The 16,679-nt window shown below is 39.8% G+C and overlaps 1 protein-coding gene across 1 annotated transcript in view; it reads left to right on the top strand.

Moving 5' to 3' along the window:
* The window catches only part of BAALC (BAALC binder of MAP3K1 and KLF4), a 38,038-nt gene extending 23,300 nt beyond the window's left edge, over positions 1-14,738 (top strand). The window contains exons 2-3 of the mRNA XM_038391306.2: positions 8,121-8,290; positions 13,383-14,738. Of these exons, the coding sequence (XP_038247234.1) occupies positions 8,121-8,290; positions 13,383-13,493 (281 nt within the window). The 3' untranslated portion in view covers positions 13,494-14,738. The remainder of the gene's footprint in view (positions 1-8,120; positions 8,291-13,382) is intronic.
* The last annotated feature ends 1,941 nt before the right edge of the window (positions 14,739-16,679 follow it).

Below are 16,679 nucleotides of genomic sequence, written 5' to 3'. Positions count from 1 at the left end.
AAAAAAAAAAAAAAATCACTGGCCAGAATTGGTTTGAATCCATGTTCTAGTTTTTCCAATCCACCAAAATTTGGGAGGTTTGGATAAAAAGGTCTAGGTTCATCCTATCTCTATTAGAGACAAATCTGGGAGGGGATGGGGGCCTTGGTTCTGCAAAACATAATTCAAGTTTTCATTTTGTAAATACCAAAACAAGGGATAGTTTGCAAACAGGCCCCATTTGGTCCTGTTTATAGCTGTGAGGGAAGTTTTAGATAAAAGGTCATTTTCTGATGTATCTGTAATCAGAACCAATACTGGTCATGGCTAGTGCTCTAAATATTCCTGGAGATTTATAATCTGGACCAGAAACATGTTAGAAGGTGATTTGGGCTATAGTGTTGTTTCTATTATGCTGTGTTGTGCTGCCATCAAGAAGGTCTTTTATTTATAGACAATCACAGACCTCATTAAAGCTGATGGATGAGTGAACCATCCTTCATTCAGGCTAAGTGGAAGGAGCAATTAAAAACCACTTTATGTAATGATAACTAGAAACAATAGTGACAGGTTTCAGAGTAGCAGCCGTGTTAGTCTGTATCCGCAAAAAGAAAAGGAAAAGGAGTACTTGTGGCACCTTAGAGACTAACAAATGTATTGTTAGTCTCTAAGGTGTCACAAGTACTCCTTTTCTTTTTGTAGAAACAATAGAAAGCCACCACCCAAGGCAACTGGCTACATGGCAAGGCTAAGTTCAGGAGTTAAACCATATGGTCTCAGGATTCTCTGGGACTGATTGCAAATGCAGGGGCTAAAGGATTGTCTGATGTGTGTCTGTGTGTGAGAGAGACTCAAAAAGTTACTGGTAAACGAGAGAAGCAGTGATGAGCATGGTCCTGGGAGAAAGTCGAGAGATAGAACTTCTTTTGGGCAGAGTACTTGCTGGAAAGGCAGACATGGCTGCTGTTGGTTCATACTGTGAACAGAGAACCTAGATTTTGCGTACATTTTTTGCAAATAAACTGGATTGTACCAAAAGAAATACCTGACTATCATCGATTTCTGCTTCTAATGGAAACAACTCAGCAAGGCCCCAAATATTGGCTATTTGTCAGGATAAAAGGGGCAACGTTACATTATTTGAGATTTAATAGTCTTTCAAGGGGTCAGGATTTGAAAGAAGAGCTACAGAGTCTGTCAAGCTTGCTAATTCACTTAATAAAATAGAGGAGCTTCAAAGAGCATGTTATGGACTATACTACTTATCCAGGCCCTGGGAGGCCCTCAGACAATTTGAGTGGGATTGTCCTGACAGAGAGAATTGGATGGTGATAAGGAAAGCATAATTATGCTTCAATTCCTGCTTTGAGAGCTCTGCAAGCTTAGAGAGAGGAAGGGGTATGTGAAAACAGGCACTCTGATATTAGTATGATAAGGACATAACAATGGCCATACTGGGTCAGACCAATGGTCCATCTAGCCCCATATCCTATCTTCTGACAGTGGACAGTGCCAGATGCTTCAGAGGGAATGAACAGAATGTGGCAATTCGTCACGTGATCCACCACCTGTCATCTAGTCTGAGCATGTGGCAGTCATAGGTTTAGGGACACCCCTGGACCTATCCTCCATTAACTTTCTAATTCTTTTTTGAGCCCAGTTATACTTTTGGCCTTCACAATATCCCCTGCTAATGAGTTCCACAGGTTGACTGTGAAGAAATACTTCCTTTTGTTTGTTTTAAACCTGCTGCCTATTAGTTTCATTGGGTGACCCCTAGTTCTTTGTTATGTGAAGGGGTAAATAATACTTCATTATTCACTTTCTCCACACCATTCATGGTTTTATAGACCTCTGTCATATCCCCCATAGTCATCTCTTTTCCAAGCTGAACATTTTTAGTCTTTTTAATCTCTTCCTATACGGAAGCTGTTCCACACCCCTAATCGTTGTTGTTGCCCTTCTCTGTACTTTTTCTAATTCTAATATCTATTTTGAGATGGGGTGCCCAGAGCTGCACACAGTATCCAAGCCGTGGGTATAGAGCTTTATATATTATCATTATATTATTTTTGTCTTGTTATCTATCCCTTTCCTAACATTCTGTTAGCTTTTTTTGACTGCTGCTGCATATTGAGCAGATGTTTTCAGAGACACAGTGACTCCAAGATGTCTTTCTAGAGTAGTAGCAGCTAATTTAGACCTCATCATTTTGTGTATATATAGTTTGGATTATGTTTTCCAATGTGCATTACTTTGCATTTATCAACATGATGATCATGACATAAATGCCTAGGCAGTTTGGTTTAAATTATACTTAGGCAAGACTCAGATACAGGATATTTCTACCTTAACAGCTTGCAACTTCCAGATGGTGAGAGAGGAAAAATATCTAACCAGTCATTCCTTTATTTGTGACATGGCAGTATTGTACTTCTCTTATAACACTGCCAAATGCTTTCCATCTGGAGAACAAGAAGTTTTGTGCCTAGTCCTTTCTTTAAGTCCTTGTCTGTTCTCTAATTAGGATTCATATATGAATTCATGAAATAGCTAGCATCTAAATTATGTTTCATTTTCTGATTTCTCAACAGAATTCTGTGCTCTAGCTTCCATTGCTAATGAATTGTTGTTCTGACTTCACACCAGTGATGCATGAAGAGGAAAGTGAATACAATAAGTTCCTAAACTTGCAGTGGCTTGTGCTAGAATTTCCAAGAGTCATTTTTTCTCTAGTTTTGTGAGTGTATTATGCTTTGTTGTGTCTGGATCTTCTGCCACATAAGGTCTCGCTCAGGGTTTGTTGTGGCTGCTTACAACATGGCTTCTTCAGCCTCCTGAGTTCTCAGACAGTTCTCCAGCAACTGTTGCTTCCAAACAGTTCCTCCCAGGAAACAGCATGCTGCCTGAAAGTGTCTTTCATATTGTTACAGCCAGCTCAGTAAATCATTCCCTTGTTGATGAACAAGGGTTCTAAAACAGTTTCTTACTTTTAGAAAAGCAAACATAATAGGGTCAGACTAAAATAAGGATAAAGCCTACAGTACATCAATAGACCCTGATAATGGCAATGTAACTGATAACTGGGCTCAATGGAAAGAGAGAATGGAACTGATATTTGCAGTCCCAGATGCTGATAAGTGGTTAGTTTCAGATAAGTATTGGACAAAATGTCTAATTTCAGCAGAGTGTGGCACTTAAGCAGCAAATTAGCAGAGGACACAAATGAACCAAATCTACCATTTCCAGTGTTTATGGTTTTCCACAATCCCAAGAAAGATACATCTGTGCAAGTAAATCTGTTCTGTGAAAGACAGAAAGCGGCAGCACAATCAGCCGATGAATGGATAAAACAACTATATCTAATAGTGCTACAGTAATACAAATCAATAAAACTGTGCTTTTCATAATAGTACTAACACAATAAAATAGTATTGTTATAGGCTCAAACTCTAAAGAGCTGCATGGTGAAAGCAGTGTAGGAGGATGAACCCACAGAAGAAAAAACTGATAACCTGTGGGTCATGGGACACTCCACTCATCACTGGAGCGCCTCCTTCTGGCTGTATCTGGGAATTAGCTCTGCCAGTCTGATACCCTTCCTGCAGTTGCTCACTCCATCACTCTCTCAGCCTCGCTGTCTTGGGACTCAACTACTCTTGCTTCATGGCTTGGCCCTCCAGCCAGGTCACTGTTGTCCTCACCTTCTGGGGTATCGAAGGACCCACAGTGTCAGGCATTCTTCCCTCTCACTGCCTCTTAACGCCCACTGCCCAGGGGCTGGTAGGGGAACCCAAGCCCACTCTCAACCCTGGGTTCCAGCCCAGGGATCCTATAACAAGCAGTCAAGGTCTGCACTGTCCTGAACCTTGCACCTGTCTCCCTCAGGTACTTCCTACCTTGCCTTCTCTCATCCTGAGAGTGACTGCAGCTTCTCTCTCTGCAGCCTCCTTCTACTCTCAGGTCCTGGATGTATGCCGGCCCCTCTTGTTCCTGTCCAGCTAAGCTTCCTCTTCAGTTAACTTTCTTTACTCCCTGGCTCCTCCTACAGGTGCAGTCACTGTGCCACCTAGCTACCTTAACTCCTTCAGGCCTGGTGTGGGGTGCACACCCCACCACACCATATGTTTGAAATGTCCAAATGTAGGTATTAATACTTAACACTTATAGCACTGTGCATCTTCAAAGGCCTGTAGTAACACATGCTTACAACACCTCTGTGAGATAAATAAGTATCCTTATCTCTGTTTTCAGATGGGGAAACTGAAGCAGGGAGTAGAACCAATATACATAAGACCACACTAAATCAGTACCAGAGTGGGGCATAGGAGTTCCTGGCTACCAAGCCTGCATTTGTTTCCATAGGCTATGCCATAAATACATAAACAGTTCTCAAGCCCTTGTTCCTAAATAACTAACTGGCTTCTCATGTCCCTTCCCGCAAATCATCTGAGTGTGCAACAGTAGTCTAGAATCCTTTGTAACCCTGACCCATGTCAGGTGACTGGGACCAAGAAAAAAAGTATCATATGACTTTTAAAAACTAGGTTTATATTTGTGGATAATATAAGCACCATTCCCAGATGTACAGACACTCTTTTCCCAACCTATGTATTATATAGTTTTTTTAACATTAGCTTTAATAAATTTTTTTAATCTGTTATAACTATTCTGCTGCACACCTTTGTCTGGAAAGTGGCAGGGAGGTGTGAGATTTAAAACGTAAGCTGCTTGAGTAGACTTCATGGAGGTGCAGGAGAGAAGATGTTTACTGCTGAATAAGGGGAGGTGTCAGTGCTGTGGAATAAGAATATAAGAGCTACCACACTGGATCAGAAGATGGTTCATCTTGCCCAGTATCTTGACTCCAACAGTGGCTCATACCAAAGGTTCACAGGGAGTGTACAGAACAGGGCAACTATGGAGTGATCCACCCCATCTTCTGCTTCTGGAGGTCAAAAATGGAGGGTTGTTCTGAACATGGGGTTGTATCCATGACCATCTTGGCTAATAGCCATTGATGGACTTATCCAGTTCTTTTATGAACCCAGTTATACTGGTCATCACAGCATCCCATGGCAATGCGTTCCCCAAGTTAGTTGTGTGTTGTATGAAAAGTATTTCCTCTTGTTTGTAATAAACCTGCTGCCTGTTAAATTCATCAGCTTTTTGTATTGTATGAAAGGGTAAATAACACTTTTCTATTAACTTTTTCCACACCATTCATGATTTCATAGACTTCTATCACATCCCCCTTAGTCATCTCTTTTCTAAGATGAACCTCCCTAATCTTTTGAATCTCTCCTCGTATGGAAGCCCTTTAGCATCTTTGTTGCCCTTCCCTTTACTTTTCCCATCTCCACAATATCCTTTTTGAGAGAAGGCAACCAGAACTGGTTCAAGATGTGGGGGTACCAGGGATTTATTAGGGGCATTGTGATATTTTCTGTCTTATTTTCTCTCCCTTTCCTAATAGTTCCTAGCACACTGTTAGCCTTTTTGACCACTTGCACATTCAGAGGAAGTTTTCAGAGAACTATGCTGGTGATGACTCCAAGATCTCTTTGTTGCTGGTAACAGCTAATTTAGAACCTATCATTGTAAATGTATATTGGAGATTATAATTTCAAATGTGTATTACTTTGCACTTATCTATGTTGAATTTCGTATGTCATTTTGTTGCCCAGTCACTCTGTTTTGTGAGATCCCTCTGTAATTCCTCGCAATCTGCTTTGGAGGTAACTATCTTGAATAATTTTGTGTCATCTGCAAACTTTGCCACTTCATTGTTCGTTTCCCCTTCTCAGATCTTTAACAAATATGCCTAACAGCACAGGTCTCAATACAGATCCCTGTGGGGGCTGTCCACTGTTCACCTCGCTGAATGGTCAGTCTTAAAACTGACCATTTATTCCTCCTGCCCTTTGTTTCCTGTCTTTCAACTAGTTTCTGATCCATGAGAGGGCCTTCCCTCTTATCTCAATTGCTACCTAGTTTCCTTAAGAGCGTTTGATGAGGACCTTGTCAAAGGCTTTCTCAAAATCCAAGTACACTATATCGAGTGGATCACTCTTATCCACATGCTTGTTGACTCCCTTAAAGAATTCTAAGAGGCATGATTTCCCTTTACAAAATCTGTGTTGACTCTTCCCTGACAAATTATGTTTATCTATGTGTCTGATAATTCTGTTCTTTACTGTAGTGTCTATCACTTTGCCCAGTGAAGTCTGGCTCACCTGCCTGTAATTGCCAGGATCTCCTCTGAAGCTCTTTGTTAGAGGCAGATAAAGAGATGAGAGAAACATCAGTTTTTCCCTCTCACAGAAAATGATAACTTCCAAGCATTAAGGACTTTAAAACATATTTTTTACATAAAATGCAATATTGATGTTAAAAAAAAGCTAATTTCATTTTTTTTATTTATATAAACCAAGATTGTCTGGACTTTTTTTTTTTTTTTTTCACCTGACAGTCCTACAGAGAAACTGGCACATGGAAGCTCTGTCACCAGCTGTTGACAGTTTAGGAAAATGCAATAATATATTTTTATTCACATTTCTCACGCATTTAGTCACCTTCATCACTTTCAGCATCAAGACTGGAAATTTGGGTGGACCTTCTCTTGCAGTTTGGACAGCTGTTTTGGTATGTCCCCAGTTGCTATTTCAGTCGTCTTTACTTCTCTCAGTCATTTCCTTTGGAAACCTGCTACTGAAAATTCTTTCTATTGATAAGGCAGCTTTTCCTGCCAGGTGTATCCCCTGCAGATTTCTGGGCGAGAATACAGAGCTACTTCTCTTTCATTTGTCGTGCCCTTAATGCTACACTTGTATTCATATCTGATTTATGAGAATGGGTTTGATGATGCAATGCAGAGTTCAAACATCAATAAACGTTTTCTGTATAGTTCCTCTTCACATTTATTTCCCCTTTGTATCTATATACACACCCTTACTTCTCCATCCAGTGATCACAGCACTTGTACAGCCATAAAATAAGATTATACATTTTTTCTGTTGGCATGTAAGCAAGCCTCTTTATAAATAGAATTTGTTAAGTATTTTTGAACAATGAAAGCTACAGTAGCCAAAGTGACACATCCAGCCTTGTTCTTTTTTTTTTCATTGTTGTTATAACTTTGGCCAGATCCACAACTCAGATTTGAGACCCAGCATTACAACTAGAAGTTTAATGAAGTTGGCTTATTATAAATTATAGCTTAGTTCAGATAATGCAATAAGATGAGGAAACTTTTTTAGGCTCTCCCGTATCATATTGCTCTATGTTTGCCTTGCAGTATATTCAACCAGAGCTGAAAAAAAATTATTCATTAATAGTTTGACTATTGATGGACACAATGTTTTGATAAAATATGTTTGTTTGTGACTATTAGGGCAACAAGTTCTCATAAAAATTAAGGGTACCCTTCTAAATAAAAATCATATTTTTATCTTAATATTTCTTACCTACCATTTTTATAAGTAACCCCTCAGATTACTAAGGTTAGAAGGGATTCAAGGGGAGAGGTGTCTCTGGTTTTTTTCCAGTGTCTTCCTTTGTATGAATTTGATCGTACTTTCTATGCAGTCAGTGTCACTGTTTCCTTGTATAGTCAGTTAGGCCATGATCCTTCAAGCCACTCTGCATTGGCAAACTCCTGTATCCATGAAGTCAACAGGGCTCTGAGGTAGAGAAAAGGTCTGCTCATGTTCAGTGGCTTACAGGATCTGGGCCCAACATAACTCATATCCCATTTTGTTTGTGTGGGACAATGATGGGAGAGACATTTTTAAGACAGGGAAATGTGAAGGTAAAAATCACAAAAATAGGCAGGAGACACAGAGGCAACTTTGCTATCTGAAACTTACTTTTAATTCCTTGTTTTATATAAACTAGATTTCAAGTTGACAGTGTTCTAGGGTGACCAGACAGCGAGTGTGAAAAATTGGGCGGGGGTGGGGGTTAACAGAAGCCTATATATGAAAAAGACCCAAAAATCGGGACTGTCCCTATAAATTGGGACATCTGGTCACCCTACAGTGTTCTTTAGTTAAAAGTTACAAAATAGTGATACAATGTAAGGGAACAATGGCCATTAGTGTCAAATGTTGTTGGAATGTGATTTCATGTGTTCTTATTAGGTATGCTGGAGGATGAAAAATCAACTCAGACCTGTGTTACCATGTCCTCGACTACAAGTGGAATAATTAACACTGAGAAGAAAACTAGCTGTGGTACTCAATGCACAAAACCTGCAGTCCATGCCTCTGGAACTATGACACAGAAACACAATAACTTCAGAACAGCAGAGGTAGGTTTATAATTATGTTCTGTGACTCTCAGGACTAGCTTCAATGGGACTACAATTATTTTTGTGACAATTCTCCATTTTATAGTCAAACCCCATTTAGCATCTTGAAATACAATAAAATACTTACACATTGCATGAGAAGCTGCAGATCTGGGCAGAGGCAGACTTGAATCTACGTCTTCTGACTGATGATTAAGTGCTGACAGGGGACAGACCCAAAGGCCCCTACCCAACTGCACAGTAGGATCATCAGATAGGTTCTCCCAAACATTTACTTCTGGGATGGGAGAACAAGCATGGGAAATTTGAGCCCCAAAGGAATTTGTCTGAGAAAATAGAGAGCAACTGGAAAAGGGAGTTTAGAATGGAAGCCACATCTCATTACCTCTAATGTTCATTAATAGCAAACACAATAGTATGTATGTGTTTATTTTAAACCTTCTTGTACTGTATTATTCATCCTTCATTGCTTCTGCAGCATGGAAATATTTCCCCTGTGATTTACACCCAGTTGTGTCTTTCCATTTAAGCATTGCAGTAGCAGGAGTACAGGGGCACATTCCATGTCAACATGACTTCAAGAGCCATGGGGGATTGCTGAAAATGAAAAAGGGCAAATGCTTGTCATAATCATGAGTCCATGGAGAAATTTAATCAGTCAAATTGAATATGGTGTAACAGAATCAATGTAATTATAAAATCCAATTTGTAAGAGACTTGGCAGATTTCAGAATTAGATTCTACAAATGATAGCTCTAATCTATTATTCTTATTTTTTTAGCAACAAGAATACAAACATTTTAAGAAGAGCTCTGTGTAAGCTCGAAAGATTGTCTCTCTCACCAACAGAAGTTGGTCCAGTAAAAGATATTATCCCACTCTTGTCTTTCATTTTATTTGGTATTACTAGAGATGATGGACCAATTCCTGCAATCCTTAAATCATGTGACCATTGACTGCAATGGGGCTACTCACATGAGTATGGATTACTTAATCGGGCCCTCTATCATTGGCTTGGGATGCATTCTTCCAACTTTTTCTGTCAAACAAAGACGCATGCAATCAATTGTTATATCCATGTGCACAGAGAACTTGGTTGACACTAAGTCAAATCTTGGTTATGTGATTTATGTGAGTATTCTCACTGACTTCACTTTGCCTTCTATCTTTATTGGGAAGCAGTGTTGCCTACTGCACAGCACACAGGACTGGGGCTCAGGAGACCTGGGTTATATTGCTGGGTCTGCCAATGGCCTGATGGGTGATCCTGGGGAAGTCACTTGGTCGTGTTGTGCCTCAGTTTCCCCATCTGTAAAATGGGAATAAAGCTCTCTGAGATCTACTGATGACAAGTGCTATCTAGCTATCTATATAGCTATCTAAACTAGGTATTATTATTTATTACAATATCTATTCCTCTGTTGTCTTGCTGAATCAAACTGGAGTGCCAGCAAAGGTGTATGTCAGTAAGGTGAAAAGGATATGGGCCTAAAAGAAATTGATAATAAAAACAATTCATAAAATAGTGAAGGAAATACAACAGTTGGATACTCAAGGGGTTAATGTTGGGTCCAGGATTATTGACTATATTGTATGAAAGATCTGATGGAGGAAGTGCACTGGGAGTTGAAGTTTGCTGACTGACATTAAATTATTTTGATTAACAAAATCTATGGAGAACTGTGAGAAACACCAGATCGATATGAACACTTTGGATCATTAGGCAGCACAATGGCAGATGTAATTCAACTTCCATAAATATAATGTACGTTGGCAAATGTAGGGGCCCAATTCTGCCCTTAGTTGCATGGGTGTAACTCCCACTGGCTTCAGTGGGAGTTACACTTGTGGAAGTGAAGGCAGCATTGGCTCTATAATCTAGATAATCTGCAGGAAAAAGATTTCAGCCATTGTGAATGGCTAATGAATTGTTTGCCAGGTACATAGCAACATTTGAAAAGGCAAATAAGTGAATTAAAATAGAGAGATAATATTATAAGACCATTTCAAACACTGGTGTGCACTCATTTATCTTGTCCAGATATGGTTAGCACACTTTAAGAAAGGTAGAGTGAGGACTGGAAAAGTCCAGAGAAGGTATGCATACATATAAACTGTGCAATAATTATTTAGTCTGGAAAGGCAGAAAAAGACTTGAATGAATTTTTCAAAGTATGAAGGGGAGACTGAAGATTTCACAAGAAGGAGGCAATCATTGAAAATAAAGGGCAGTAAATTTTAGATAATTACAATAAAAATAACTTTAGATAGTGTACAGTCAGCCTGTGGAATTGACTACTGCAGTAGGTCATTCAGGCAATTGCTATCGCTAGATTTCTAAAAGGTAAATCTTTATTTTGCATGGGGACTATATATACTGTACATGTCCCCAATATACACTGTATTTAAAGCTAAACTTTAGGAAAAACATAGCTTCTCCTGTTAAAATAATCAGATTAATATGTATGCACAGAGGTTAATGGCGAAGGAGAGTTCACATCTGTATGGGACATATACCTCACCTTTCCTTGTTCACCACAGAAACTGCTCAGACTCTCTTCTTTTAGTGTCCACTCCATATAATTTATTTAAGTCCCTTCAACCAACACCTGTACAGTTCAGTACAACAATTCTAATTCCTGTAGCTCTATTACCATCAGACCTCTGTTCATCAGTGCCCTGGAAGGAAAAGAGATCTCCCTTCCTTGGAATCCTCTTCAGATTAGGCACAGCTGCCCTGCCCCAATAACACTTCCTTCCTGCCTTTTATCAAGTTAGTCATCTGATGACTTAACTCACCCAGTTTCCCATCTGATTAGCTAATTCCTCCCTATTTCCTCAATCAACGACTGCTGGGGAAACTAACTGAGACAACAGTGATCAGAGTGCTGTCCCATCTATTAGGCCTCAGCACTCTGTCACAACCTCATTTTAAAATGGACCATCTGAGCTATTATTTACATGATGGCACATACATTCTGGGACAAATCCTCCTGGCTCTACTTGCCCCAGGTTGGCCCACAGGGTATCAAGGATTTGGCCCTCTGTTTCCTGTATTTCACAATAGCCACAGGACAATATATTGCATCATGAATTTTGCTTCAGGGAGTAAATAGCCAGGGCTACATCACTACATCTGGTTTTAAACAGAACTGCCCAGGGACTTCTTGATGATTACTAAGAATAGAGTAATTCAGAAGGAAGCGACACATCTCCTACATGACAGTGATAGAACACCCCAGTTTCTCATGACATTTTTTATATATTTACTTAAGTGGAGGTCAAGCAAAGTGTCAGAGAAATTGTGCTGGTTTTGAGTAACAAGTGTATGGGTTTTCTTCTTGTACAAAACTTCTGGAAGGGTCAAAGGAGTCCAAATTTATAGCATGGAAAGAAAAGCACCTCTTTGGGAAAGAAGCATTAAAAGGGGCTACACCATGGCCTTGTCCTGCACATGATCCCTGTGTTGTGCAGGATCCCCCACTGCACGGGCTGCATCAGACCTACCTAGATCATGGCTCTGAGGGCAGGGCAGAGAGGACATTGTGCTAGGTGCTATAAAATCACAGAACAAAAAGATGGTATCTGTCCCAACGAGCTTACAAACTGTCTGTCTATATCCATCTGTTGTCTCTTGTTTTATACTGAGATTATAAATTCCTTGGGGCATGGATTGTCTTTTTGTTCTATATTTGTATAGCACAATGGGTTCCATGATAAAGGCCTGGATGTTATGGTAATACATATAATTACTAATCATCATCAATCATCAACATCATCATCATCCAAGTATAAAACAAGAGACAGATAGACAGATGGGGGAGCATAAGGAAACAATGCGACAATATCGGTCATAAGAACATAAGAATGGCCATACTGGGTCAGACCAAAGGTCCATATAGCCCAGTATTCTGTCTTCCGACAGTAGCCAATACCAGGTGCTTCAGAGGGAATAAACAGAACAGGTAATCGTCAAGTGATCTATCCCCTGTCGCTCATTCCCAGCTTCTGGCAAACAGAGGCTAAGGTATACATGATAACCAATGGTATCAGCGTACCAGCAAGGACTCTGCACCTCTTCAGGCTGGCCAGCAGAGCTGATTGGATGCAAGAGGGGAACACTGCCGCATCTTGTAAAGGGCTGATGCGGCATTCTCCTGGAAAAGGAAGCTTTGGATGATGTGTGTTCATAGTGATGTCTTTAAGACACAACTGCTTCCTGGTGCTGCCCCATATTCTGGGCTGATCCAAAAGGGTTAGGACACCAACAGGAGTACCTATGTAAAACTTATTGGTAAGTGACCAGAACCTGAGGATAAGGGCCAGTCCAGCTCCCATTGACATCAAAGAGAGTTTGCCCATCGACTTTAAGGGGATCAAACTCTTTGTAATCAATTCTATTTTAAGGGACAATTGGTATTACCAGGATTGGGTTTGCTGCTAGTGAATAAAATAAACTATTAATTATTTATGTATTTTAACCTTTTTATTTTTTATTGGAGTGACTTTTCTTCCATGAGGGCTGTATTGTAAAGTTCTTTATTCTTTGGAAGTGATTTGATACAGAACTGTACCATATATATTGGACTTAATTCTCTTTTTAAACCTAAACTATAATTCTGAAAAACCTATTCTGGTTTAAGAGCAGGAGAAACCTAAAGAAAATTCAAGCCAAATTCTGCCCTGAGCAATGTGTGATCAACTCCCATTGGCTTCAGTGGGAGCCCCCCAATGCCATCCATGGACTAAAACTAGCCCCATTGTTGAAAGGGCTACATTTTTCAATCTGTGTACAGAGGTGCATGCACAGCAGTGTTAATGTTGGTCAAAAGGATTTATTGGTCTGGTCCAAAGCCCACTGGCATCTATGGGAGTCTTTCCCTTGATTTCAACAGGCTTTGGATGAGGCCGGATAGATATCTATTGTGATTAACTAAAAATTTTACCCCAAATCACAAAAATGGTTGGAGAACTCTTGGTCTTTCTGTGTATTTAGCATATTTATTTTGACAAACCTCTGATAGCTGTTGTAAATGTCTCACAATTTGCTGCCAATGTCGAACTCATGATATTGTTTTAAACTTTTTAACAGGCTAAATGGGACACCAAGAAAATGCCCACAAAAGAAGTCACCATTAATGTTACAAAAAGCATCAGACAAATTGACAGTGACAGAAGAATCAGAAAGAATTGTGTCAATTAAAGGAGTAAAGCAAAAGCGAAGATGGACCTAACAATACTTTGCTGCACTTTAACTGTGACTGATCACTTAAGATTTGAAGATCTCAAGATGTTCTGTGTTGAATGCAATGGGCAGCGGCTGCTGAGTGCCTTGAGAAACGTTGTCTTAACTCGCAGTAAATAGCTGCAAACACTGTTGGATGTTCAGACATGTATTTATCTATTGCAATGGCACTGTACAAAAATATAACAAAATACGTACCATTTTTCTCTCCAAGTCCGATGCTATCTAATTGTAGATTTTCTATGCTGCATTGCTGTTAGGATGAGATTTGACAATTAGAGCTGCAGTTCATCTCACTTTAAAACAGAGAAAGAATAACTAATCTGTGTTATTAGTAAGTAGCCTGAAATGTACTACTTTCTGTTTTACAAAGTTAAAGATCTGACTTTCATAAAAACTCAACCCCAGATATCTCAGAAGTAAAGAAACACAAATGGCTTCCAATTTTTGACTATATATGTGATCCGTGAGTCATATTGTCTTCTGGTTAAATTACCTTGTTTTAAGTTAGTTTCTATATCAGAAGAGTTTAGGTCTTGAAGGAAATAATACTCATGTTGTTACCAGTCTAATGAATCTGAAGTACCCAGTTTAAGCTCATTGGTAGTGTTCAGTTTACATTCTGTCTTGGCTCTTGCTCAATTCTCCCTTCAGAAACTCCAAACTGAGAACTGTTTTACAAATTTTGTAAGACACCCTTCACTTTCCAACTTTATATATAAATAATCAGACTTTCCCAAATAATTTCTTAATGCTGACAACTGCAAGAAGATGGTCTATATTTGATAATTAAATGTAATTTAATTTGGCTATATATTCTTGTTCTTCCAATATATAGAAATGGGCAGAACATACATTTTAATTGCATTATATTGTGTCACTGTTCTGTATATTTATCATAAGTATATTCCCAAGAAATCAATGTAAACTTTTGTACAGACCACTAATTAATACAAGACCCTGTTAACAACAAAGTCATGAGTTTGATATAAACCCACTGTGGTTTTGAATTTGGACTTTTATGGAGGTAAGAGCAGTAAAATCATTTGACTCACCCATTATACAGCTATGAGCAACCTTAAGGTGTCATTTACAGTAACTATTCAGCTACCATTAACGCTCATGACTTATAATAGGTGGAAATGGGCAGAAACTGATCTATGTCTGAGCTGCATGAGGTGCTTCTTTTTTATAGACGCAACCGATTCCTGGAACAGCACCCAAATGTATTCCACATGAGAATTCTTTTAAGAAATCAACATCAGGTTTATGAGTATTTATTACTTTACTTGGAATACAGCAAATATATGCAGCAAAGAATTGTTTAAATAAGTAATTATTTTTATAATTCTTACACAAAGACAAAGTGAAGTCCAATCTTTGCCAGAAATATTTTGCATGCAGTAGAGTTTGTATAGTTTTAAAACCATTTATAATACGTAGATTTTCAGAGGAGGGGGCCAAAGATCCCATTCTTAGCCATTCTAATTTTTTTTGCTGAGCTGTGCATTTATGTACAGTAACTAAGCAGCACTGAAAATTGAGCGGAGTAGGTGAAAACAGCTGCTACCCACATTTATCTCACCTACTTGACGGAACCTGCCAACTTGCTGCATCTCTTAGACTTGCTCCGTAAAATAAGCAGTGGCTGTTATAGTTCAGTATTCTTCCTTAGCAATAGGTGGCCATTGTCATCTTTGGCAGTATACAAATCTAATGGAAATTACAAATTAATGTTTCTGTGTTATTTATGTAAAGCAAAAAGTATAGATGGTATTTTCCATGGGACAGCTGTACCAAACCAATAACATTCTTGACCTACAGGGCTTACAGTCAGAGACAGTACAGTACAATCCAGCAAAGAAGCAGTGGGTGGCCCACGTAGCCAGGATTCATCAAGGAACAAATAGATTTTAAAGTGTCTTTTGAAAAAGAGAGAGGTTGCTTTACACATGTTTGTTGGGAGGCTGTTCCACTGGTAGGGCGGTATGGAAGAAGATAAGGAGTGGGGTGTGAGCAAAGGAGTCAAAGTGGGCAGAAGGAGTTCAGGTAGCGAGATAATTTGTAAACTAATAATGTCAACGGAAACATTGCTTTTGTTATTTTGGGTTTTTTTTTTAGTTTTTATAGCTTGTGTTAACCAAACTCAGAAACTGAAGATCTACTGTCCAATAACGTGAACTGAATTCAGAGGAACTTTTTGTATTAAATAACTGGAGATACTCATAGTACTACAATTTAAATGTGTAACTTATGTGACGGGGCAAGGCCAGATGGCTATAGAAGAGTAGGGGAGATAGAAATATTAGCTTCAGGCTAAACAAATCCCTGGTACCAGGATAAGTGCGCTGTTGGAGAGGCTGAGTAGTACACACCATATCAGGCACAAGGAAGGAGGCCCTGAGGTAAGGGTGAAGTGGAGTTTGAGGAAGTGAGGGCTGCTGTGGGGGAAGTAGCCCAGGGAATTGTACATGTCATGTTTCTAAAAGGTCAGCTACCATAGCTGATACTATTAGGGTCCCTGGGCTGGAGCCCGGAGTACAGGGTGGGCCCGGGCTCCCCCCCCACCTTTGCCCCCTGATTAATCACTGAGACTGGGAGACAACAGAGACTGTGCAAGGAAGGATCACTTCTCCTCACCTCCCTCGCTAGCTTATGACGAAAATATCTCAGTAGACTGTGACCCTTGTCTCTAGAGAAAGAAGGGTTATTTGGAGGGTCACAGTGAGCCTCTGAGGCTAGCGAAATCCACCAGGAAACGCGGGACCCTTGGTGGCAAGGACAGAGCTTTGTCATAACTGGTGTCAGGAGTGGGATTTCGTTCACAGCGTGGCGGAAGAAAGAGGTTTAAAAAAAAAGTGCACTGGGGGTTTGGATTTTTTTTGTTTTGGTTTTTGTTTGTTTGCGTTGTACCACAATGGAGGAAGTGGTAAGAGCTTTGGTACAAGCCATGGCAGCCCAGCAGGAGTTCAGGCAATGGCACAACAGGAGTCTATGCGGCTACAGCAGGAAACCAATCAATTATTGATGAGCCAGGCGACCCAAGATCATGCTCTCTTGAGAGAGGTGGTGGACCAGCTGAAGATCCTCACCATCCAGGCCCCGGGGTCCGACGGGACGCAAACCCTGAGGGCCACCGGTTGT

Source organism: Dermochelys coriacea, chromosome 2, assembly GCF_009764565.3.
Source record: "Dermochelys coriacea isolate rDerCor1 chromosome 2, rDerCor1.pri.v4, whole genome shotgun sequence".
NCBI lineage: Eukaryota > Metazoa > Chordata > Testudines > Dermochelyidae > Dermochelys > Dermochelys coriacea.
Note: the sequence above shows the minus strand (reverse complement) of the source record. Positions and strands in the feature narration are given on the sequence as shown.